Genomic DNA, 10,019 nt, shown 5'->3' on the forward strand with positions numbered 1-10,019 from the left:
TACGTAGTTTGCCTCTAGGGTTTTGTAAAAGTTGAATATACAGAGTAAGTAAAAAAAACCAGTATGAAACCACACCCCACCTGCAGGTAGGACTAAGGCATTTTCTTAGGTATTTTTATAGCATCCATATTCCAATTTAGGGAAGGTAGGAACATATGGCTTGGTGTATTAGTCTTAAATATTGTGTTGCTAAGGCCTATTAGATTTATTTTAATAAGCACGTGATTTATATGAGTAATTGAAACTTGTGGTGTCCTAGGCCTCCTCAGTTATGTTATTATCATAGATAGCAAAGTGGTGGTGACCCAGGCCTTCTCAGTTATATTATTATCATAGATAGCAAAGTGGTGGTGTCCTAGGCCTCCTCAGTTATATTATCATAGAAAGCAAAGTAATGGAGTCCCAAGCCTCCTCAGTTATATTATTATCATAGATAGCAAAGTGATGGTGTCCCAGGCCTCCTCAGTTATATTATTATCATAGATAGCAAAGTGATGGAGTCCCAAGCCTCCTCAGTTATATTATTATCATAGACAGCAAAGTGATGGTGTCCCAGGCCTCCTCAATTATATTATTATCATAGATAGCAAAGTGGTGGTGTCCTAGGCCTCCTCAGTTATGTTATTATCATAGATAGCAAAGTGGTGGTGACCCAGGCCTTCTCAGTTATATTATTATCATAGATAGCAAAGTGATGGTGTCCTAGGCCTCCTCAGTTATATTATCATAGAAAGCAAAGTAATGGAGTCCCAAGCCTCCTCAGTTATATTATTATCATAGATAGCAAAGTGGTGGTGTCCCAGGCCTCCTCAGTTATATTATTATCACAGATAGCAAAGTGATGGTGTCCCAGGCCTCCTCAGTTATATTATTATCACAGATAGCAAAGTGATGGAGTCCCAGGCCTCCTCAGTTATATTATTATCATAGATAGCAAAGTGATGGTGTCCCAGGCCTCCTCAGTTATATTATTATCATAGATAGCAAAGTGATGGAGTCCCAAGCCTCCTCAATTATATTATTATCATAGATAGCAAAGTGATGGAGTCCCAGGCCTTCTCAGTTATATTATTATCATAGATAGCAAAGTGATGGAGTCCCAAGCCTCCTCAGTTATATTATCATAGATAGCAAAGTGGTGGTGACCCAGGCCTTCTCAGTTATATTATTATCATAGATAGCAAAGTGGTGGTGTCCTAGGCCTCCTCAGTTATATTATCATAGAAAGCAAAGTAATGGAGTCCCAGGCCTCCTCAGTTATATTATTATCACAGATAGCAAAGTGATGGAGTCCCAGGCCTCCTCAGTTATATTATTATCATAGATAGCAAAGTGATGGAGTCCCAAGCCTCCTCAATTATATTATTATCATAGATAGCAAAGTGATGGAGTCCCAGGCCTTCTCAGTTATATTATTATCATAGATAGCAAAGTGATGGAGTCCCAAGCCTCCTCAGTTATATTATCATAGATAGCAAAGTGGTGGTGACCCAGGCCTTCTCAGTTATATTATTATCATAGATAGCAAAGTGGTGGTGTCCTAGGCCTCCTCAGTTATATTATCATAGAAAGCAAAGTAATGGAGTCCCAAGCCTCCTCAGTTATATTATTATCACAGATAGCAAAGTGATGGAGTCCCAGGCCTCCTCAGTTATATTATTATCATAGATAGTAAAGTGATGGTGTCCCAGGCCTCCTCAGTTATATTATTATCATAGATAGCAAAGTGGTGGTGTCCCAGGCCTCCTCAGTTATATTATCATAGATAGCAAAGTGATGGAGTCCCAAGCCTCCTCAGTTATATTATTATCATAGATAGCAAAGTGATGGAGTCCCAAGCCTCCTCAGTTTTATTATCATAGACAGCAAAGTGATGGAGTCCCAGGCCTCCTCAGTTATATTATTATCACAGATAGCAAAGTGATGGTGTCCCAGGCCTCCTCAATTATATTATTATCATAGATAGTAAAGTGATGGAGTCCCAGGCCTCCTCAGTTATATTATTATCATAGATAGTAAATTGTGGTGTCCCAGGCCTCCTCAGTTATATTATCATAGATAGTAAAGTGATGGTGTCCCAGGCCTCCTCAGTTATATTATCACAGATAGCAAAGTGATGGTGTCCCAGGTCTCCTCAGTTATAATATCATAGATATTAAATTGTGGTGTCCCAGGCCTCCTCAGTTATAATATCATAGATAAAGTGATGGTGTCCCAGGCCTCCTCAGTTATAATATCATAGATAGTAAATTGTGGTGTCCCAGGCCTCCTCAGTTATAATATCATAGATAGTAAATTGTGGTGTCCCAGGCTCAGTTCTATTATCACAGATAGCAAAGTGGTGGTGGCAATGTGGCAGAAGTTTGAGGTACTGATCTCCGTAGTGTGTATAGTCATATTATTTATCGTGCAGGGAAGTGAGTGGCGTATAAAGTATCTAAGTGTCATTAACCCTTTCAGGCAAACACAAGTCTCGGGCACTCTGATAGTGAAAAGTTGTGACACTGCAAAGTACAATCTTCAAAAAAAATTGTCATTGCCTTTTGTTAGTGCATAATTTCTGTATTTTTTGGTTAAAGTGCTACTTATAAAGTAAATCAAGTATATACACGAAGCATAATAAAGATACATTTTGTTTGTGTATTTGCACAGGCTGGGAAATTTAATATTATTCCAACAATTATCAACATTGGCTCTGGCCTGGCCCTAATGGGTGCGGTAAGGAAATTTGTTTATTTTAATGATTTTGTTTCTGTGTTTTTATGTCATTATTGGATGAGAGATTAGTGCTTTTTTATTATCAATTATATTTACTAAATATGGGGGGGGGGGGGGCGCTACATGATACCTGGAACATGGGGGGCCATCCATATTTGAAAGAAGGGAGTTACCTCTTTTAAATTGTGTGTCTCTTGTCTGGTGATCATCTGTGATAACCATACAAGTTTACACTGCGCTATGCAAAATGCACATATTCCGTATATGGGTGGAGGGCACTATGTGCTCTATTACGGCCATAATACCTGTAGACATTAGACTTGGGTACACCCACATTTGAAATAGAAGAGTCCCCTCACCAGGAATTGTCTGACGATCTCCAGACAATGGGCCCGATTCGTAGGTGGACGCAGATGCGACTCCATCTTTATGCGCAGTCAAACAGCGACTTTATGCTAATGCCGCAGCTAATGGGCTTCCTAATGAGATGCCCACTGGCTGTGGCTCTAATCCACCACTGTGCATCAAGAGTAGCTCCATTGGTCGCACATTGGTCATTAGAGCAGCCTTATAGTTGCTGAGAATGTCCGCCTGAACATGGCCACATGTGCCAGTGCAACTGCATCTTTGGACGCAGACTCTGCTCGTGGCATGCTCATGTCTGACTAGCCACTGCCCTGTTACCTCTCAGGAACGCCCACCGTAATTGCCTCTCTCTGCAACAAAATGTATTTTCCTTCCCTCAGCGGTAACTTTGTTGTATACTATGTGTGAATAGGCCATAATACATTGAGGTGCAGACTTGTTTAGAGTAACAGAATCTCTGGCACAACTGGCCTCGGTGCCCATCACTGACCTAGCTTGTACACTATCTGCAGTTATTTTGTGTCTATGTTATTGTCTATGTATTCACATACATTTCCCCCCACATTATAGGGAGCTTTCTTCTGTGACATGGTCTTATTGTATTTCATCAAAAAGAGCAACTTTTACAGAGACAAGAAATTTGAAGAAGTGAAGTAAGTAGAATTTAAAGACACTGAAGAAGTTTGTTTCTTACCTTTGTATATTACGGAAAGGGGTCCACCAGCTTTAAGAAAATGTTACGAGTTATGATAAAATGTGGATAATACTGACACTGTACACACATTTTCTCAATTAGTCGTTCAAAAATGCTAAATGCTTTTACTTGCACTTCAATATAATAGCATAGGTGTACAATGATTAATAATTGTGATTCATCCAAGCTGTTCACAATTATCTGAATGTGTCTAAAATGGGATGGGTGTGAAATCCCGGCTGTCGGGATGCCGCTGTTCAGAATACCGACAGCAGCATCCCAACAGCCAGAATCCCAACACCCATAAGAACGCAAGGTATGTGTTTTCCCTACCCTACCCTAACCCTCCCTCCCCGGTGCCTAAACCTAATCCCCCCTTCCTAGTGCCTAAACCTAACACCCCCTCCCTGGTGCCTAAACCTAACCTCTCCCTATAGTGCCTAAACCTAACACCTCCTCCCCGGAGCCTAAACCTAACCCTCCCTCCCCGGTGCCTAAACCTAATCCCCCCTTCCTAGTGCCTAAACCTAACACCCCCTCCCTGGTGCCTAAACCTAACCTCTCCCTATAATGCCTAAACCTAACACCTCCTCCCCGGAGCCTAAAACTAACCCTCCCTCCCCGGTGCCTAAACCTAATCCCCCCTTCCTAGTGCCTAAACCTAACACCCCCTCCCTGGTGCCTAAACCTAACCTCTCCCTATAGTGCCTAAACCTAACACCTCCTCCCCGGAGCCTAAACCTAACCCTCCCTCCCCGGTGCCTAACCCTTCCCCTAATGCCTAAACCTAACCCTGATACCTAACGCTACACTCCCCTTACACTCCGATACTTACCCTTCCGGATGCCGACGGTCGGGATACTGGTGCCGGGATCCCGACCTGTCAGGATTTCAGCGCCGGCATTTAGACCGTCGGCATCCCGCACGCAGGGATGCCGACTACATCCCTCTAAAATAGTACTGTACATTACAGCTAATTGTTCTACACATATAAAATATACAAATTATTTGATTTCATTCAGGGTAGAGATGAGCAGAATTTTCAAAAAACTGTTTCATGGAATATTAGTTTCCAGAGCCATAGATAGGCATTTTGGTGCCCTGTGCCAAAAAGAGCAGTGGTGCCTCCCCCCCTATATTTTAAACAGGGATAGTGCGCAGCGAAGGCATTCACATTACAACGCACTTTGGTGTCCGTTATTCACAGTACACAGCACAGTAGTACCCCAAACCCCTTTATACATGTTACACCTCATAGTAGTGCCCCTTATACATGTTACGCCACACAGTAGAACCCCTTATACACATGCCACACAGTAGAACCCCTTATACATGTTACACCACCCAGTAGCGCCCCTTATACACATTATGCCACACAGTAGTGTCCCTTTTACACATTATGCCACATAAAGACCCTTATACATATTACGCCACACAGGAGTGCCCCTTCTACTGTACATGTTATACCACCCAATCACAGCCCACTGTCTAACTGCCCCTATTTATAGCTATCACTGGCCCCAATCACAGCCCACACTTCCCCCACCTATAGCTATCACTGCCCTCAATCACAGCCCACACTGCTCCTCCCTCCCAGCTTACTGCCCTCCTCACACAGCCCTACTCAAAACTCACTACCCTCCTCACACAGCCCCCACTGTGAAGCTTCTGCTTCTAGACCTAAGCCTCAGTTCACACCATGTCTCTGCAGCAACCTCAACCCTGCCCCCATGTCTGTCTACAGCCCTCAGCTCAACCCCTGTGTCTCCCAATAGCCTCAGCCCTCCCTCCTGTGTCTCTATAGCCCAAACACTTTCCCCCTTCCCCTTCCTCAGTTACCTGGATGATAGATCTTCTACTTGCTCCTCCAGAGTCCTCTTCATTGCTGCGCGGGTGACAGTAGGCTCCTCAGTAATCTGTTTTTCATCCCTTTGACGTCATGACGTCACGCGCGCAATGCAGAGAAAAAAACTTTATTGTTCTGAGCGGTCACGTGATTCCGGCCCTGGTAGTCAATGCCTGCATCCTGCTGATTACTGCAGTGGCGCAGGCACAGGCCATGACCGGTTACAATCACCGGACTGGCCCTGTCATGGGAGGGAAGCAGCTAGAGCTGGGAGGAGCAGCTACGGCCAGGGGGCCCCTGTGAGAAGGGGGCCCGGGGTTACTCGCTACCTGTGCTCCCCCTCAATCCAGCTCTGGGCGAGGGCAGCAGCTGTTGAGCCGGTTGCACCATCCTCGCTGTGGCCCTTCTCTCTTTCCCTCAGCCAGCGCGTCCAGTGTTAAACACTGAGGGCCTGATTCAGACCCACTCGCGAGTGCTGAGCGCTCGCAAGCGGGTCGATGTTGGCCCAGTGCGCATTCGCACGAGGGTGCCGGCTCCGTCATGCGCATGCGCGAGACCCGGATAGCGGCGGCCAAGCCGTCACTCCGGGTCTCGCTACAAAGGGGGCGTGCTGTCGATGGTGAGTGACAGCACGGCCCCTTTGGTGGGCGTGCCGGGGACGTGGTTGTCCAGACGGAGGCGTTCCCATGGGAACACCTACCGTCTGGGGCCGGCCCCACTGACATCACAAATTATGTTAGTGGGAGTGCTCTCGGCTCTGATAGAGCCGAAAGCACTCCAGGGCTTGCGGCAGACGAGACCCTACCACAAGAGTCTCGTCGTAAGCCCGATGGTCGCGATGGTCTTGACCATCGCGACCATCTTTTTGGCTACTTGCTATAGCTGTGGGTGGTCACCCACAGCTATAGGAGCGGCCAGGAGGCCACTCAAAAAAACAGAGGGACGGCCCTGATTCAGAGCGAGCGCTCTGTCAGAGCGTCCGGCTCTGAATCAGGCCCTGAGCCTGCACTGGTTTTGTTCAGAGGCACTTGGAACATAGTGGTGGGCGGCTGGTTCCACCCTCAGGGCTGCTCCGCTCTGTGCGGCGGCACCGACCGCACCACCCTAGCTACGGCCCTGTTCGTTTCATTCCACATTTTAACTGTTTCTAGTCCAACTCGAACCCCACCACATAGCAGCATAACAACAGTCCTAAAAATTTCATCTAGTAGTAAAGTAGTAGGTTATATGGATATTGTTGACATTATCCATGTTCTACCATTTTTATAATATTCATAATCATATTTTTTACAGTATTTGTCAAAATCTAAAATATGTAATCAAATATCTGGTTTTTTTTTACATTCATTGCTACAAATTAAGGGGGTCATTCAGACCCACTCGCGAGCGGCAGTACGCTCGCAAGTGGGTCGATGTTCCCCACTGCGCATGCGCACGACGGAGTGAGCTCCGTCGTGCGCATACGAGAGACCCGGCGAGCGACGGGCTTTCCATCGCTCGGGGTCTCGCACCAAAGGGGGCGTGCTGTCGTTGTTGATTGACAGCACGCCCCCTTTGGTGGGCGTGCCGGGGGCGTGCCTGCCAGACAGAGGCGTTCCCGTGGGAACGCCTACCGTCTGAAGCCGGCCCCACTGACATCACTAGTGATGTCAGTGGGAGTGATTTTGGCTCTGATAGAGCCAAAATCACTCCTGGGCTTGCGGCTGGGAAACCCTACCGCAGGGTTTCCTGTGGGGGGAAGCAATCACACTGCTCAGAGCGCCCCCCTTGAAGGGGGCATGGCCATGCCTCCCGCAATTAGGTCACGCCCCCTGTTACCCGGGCCTGCCGCGGCTCTTGGCAGGCCTGCATGTGGTACTCAAGCTTGAGAACCACCTAGTCTTGTTAATTATAACATCCGTTGAGAGCCACTGATTTAGTGTACTGTTTAACAGATTACCAAATATATTAAACAAATTTAAAAATAATAAAAATATATATTTCAACAAGCTAAAACATTTTAATTTGGGTTGTTGATCAATGCCACAAATGAACAGTGATAAATTTGACTTTGTAGTGAACTCATCACAATATTTGATAAATTTATAAAATATTTTTTGATGCAACAATTGTAGAATTGGAATGTTTTGTATTTTGTATACGCCATTTTATGCATATACTGCTTCAATTTAAAAAAAAAAAGATAAAATATGATGGGTAGAGAGAGTTATGAAGCCAGCTAACAAGTGTGGAGTTCATAAAAGACTCTGGGCCTGATTCATCAAGGATCACAACTGCGATTACGCACACAATCGGACGATTGTTGCGTTGTACGTATGCATCGCAGTGCGCGAACTAACCACTGATATTGGGACTGCGATCGCAGTGACTACGCAGACCCAATCCAGAGTGAGTGACAGGAAGTACCGTTTGGGGGTGGTGATTTTGGTGAAACGCAGGCATGTCAGTGCATTTCAACAACATTGCAGGGGCGTGCATAAATTAGGCAGTGGATTCGATGAAGTTAGCAATTCCTGAGTAGGTCAGACTTTGTGCATGTGTACGTGAGTCTGCGATTGTACTTGATGTTACCAATGGTTTTGCAGACTTGCTAAGTATTACTGGTGCATTAATGTTATAATACTGGACATATAATTTCAGCACCCAGTTATATACTAATACATTTCTATCTACAGGTCATTGAAGAAAACAATGCACGTTAATGGACAAAAGAAATCAAAAAGCCATGACGCATTAGACCAACTGAAACAGCTACAGAGTGTGGAGACCTAATTTATGATGCAAGAAATAAACTTTTATTACAGAGAAAGGACTGGAGAATTATACTGCTGGACGCACTGGTCCAGTGCTGAATTGTGTCCATGAACAGTGTGTTCCATCCGCTGCTTCTTTTTGTGCTGCTAGGAGCTGCATATATGAGGAACTGCTGTATCAGTGACTGCAGCATTAACCTATGTAGCCCCTGGGTTGTTACATTACTGTCTATGGTACACGGCAACAAAGTTGCAGCACCTTCTATGCTCCACAGTATGTTGCTTATAATGTATTCTGCTGTTATTATTCCCTGTAGAGCAAATACTAAGAGACTCATCAAAGGACAGCTACTGTACTTCCTACATACACTGCTTTGCAGCTAGAGGGCAGTGTTGTCTTATTGTCTTCCTACCTCTTGACCACCGGACTATTTTTTTATTTGAATTTTTTTCATAATTATCTTCTTGAAGCATGGATTGGACCCTAGTTGGCATAACTATTGCACAGCTCTGTAACGTGTCCAATAAAAGGGTAAACATTATTAAAGGAAGCAAAAATTACTCTTGCTTCCAAGATATCAAACCAAAGAGTGATGTTTTATACATATGCACACACGGCTAGCTGGTCATTGAGGCAGACATTGCATAGGCATACCTAGTAATAACCCATTTATAATACCTAGTATGTCACTTATTGTGCGACCAGAGCTAAACTGGAATGGTAACAGTGCGCATACAACATTCAAATAAACTAGAAATGGTGGTGACATTGAAATGACCTGGCTTTTATACCTGATCCATCGGTCGGTAGTGAAAACCTGGACTATCATTAGGAAACTGAAGCTGAACTAGGTCATAAATTAATAATTAATTTTGAAATACCTAACATAAATAAAACACATGCCCTTTGTCCAATTAGTGCAGTGAGTTATTTAATAATAAAATTAATGGTGATTTAACAAGTATGAAAGGAAGGTTGGTCGGCAGAGCAATATAAGCACCTATGTGATCCAATGTTTTTATTTTGGTAGATTGTTTTTGCCATTAATAAAATACAGGTGTGTGGAATGTTTCTACAAATGTGTTTGGGAATTTATAGCCTGTATTTAGCAATATGAAATGAATCATCCTAATGTTCTCAAGCATTTTTCCTTAGGTTACACACATCATGTTTTGGTGCTCGCTAAGCTTAAGCGATGTTTAGCTCCATAGAGGACAATTAGACCTATACGGAGGCCGTGAGGTGCCTTGTGTACGCAGCTTGAAGCCTAGTTACACTGTGATGCACTGTGTCACTGACAGCATGTCTGCTATCAGACGTAGGGGCCTATTTATTAATCTACAAATTGCTGTCAGTCCTAAGAAAATAGAGGTTTTTGGAGGACTGTGGTATTTTAGAATATTGGGGCTCATTAACAAGAGGGTGCTACAGCAGATATTGGAGACATGTGCTGTGGTTCCACTCTTAATGAGCAGCAGTCCTCATAGCTTGCTACGTTAATGTGAAATTGCCCCATTTAACTTGGTTCTGTTACTGTAGCTATTTAGATGGCTTATGGCTACATTTACCCTTGTTTGTTCCGAAGAAGGATCTGCTAGCTGCATATTCGCATTAGGTAACTGTGCCTGGAACAAAATGTGA

General features: G+C 44.4%; 1 protein-coding gene across 1 annotated transcript in view; it reads left to right on the top strand.

Annotated features, from left to right (window-relative positions):
* Positions 1 to 9,437, top strand: part of P2RX5 (purinergic receptor P2X 5) — a 170,671-nt gene extending 161,234 nt beyond the window's left edge. The window contains exons 10-12 of the mRNA XM_088453673.1: positions 2,653 to 2,718; positions 3,655 to 3,737; positions 8,300 to 9,437. Of these exons, the coding sequence (XP_088309799.1) occupies positions 2,653 to 2,718; positions 3,655 to 3,737; positions 8,300 to 8,396 (246 nt within the window). The 3' untranslated portion in view covers positions 8,397 to 9,437. The remainder of the gene's footprint in view (positions 1 to 2,652; positions 2,719 to 3,654; positions 3,738 to 8,299) is intronic.
* Positions 9,438 to 10,019: the final 582 nt, after the last annotated feature.

The sequence above is a fragment of the Taudactylus pleione genome, unplaced genomic scaffold (genome assembly GCF_031769625.1).
Source record: "Taudactylus pleione unplaced genomic scaffold, aTauple2 ptg000585l, whole genome shotgun sequence".
Taxonomy (NCBI): Eukaryota; Metazoa; Chordata; class Amphibia; order Anura; family Myobatrachidae; genus Taudactylus; species Taudactylus pleione.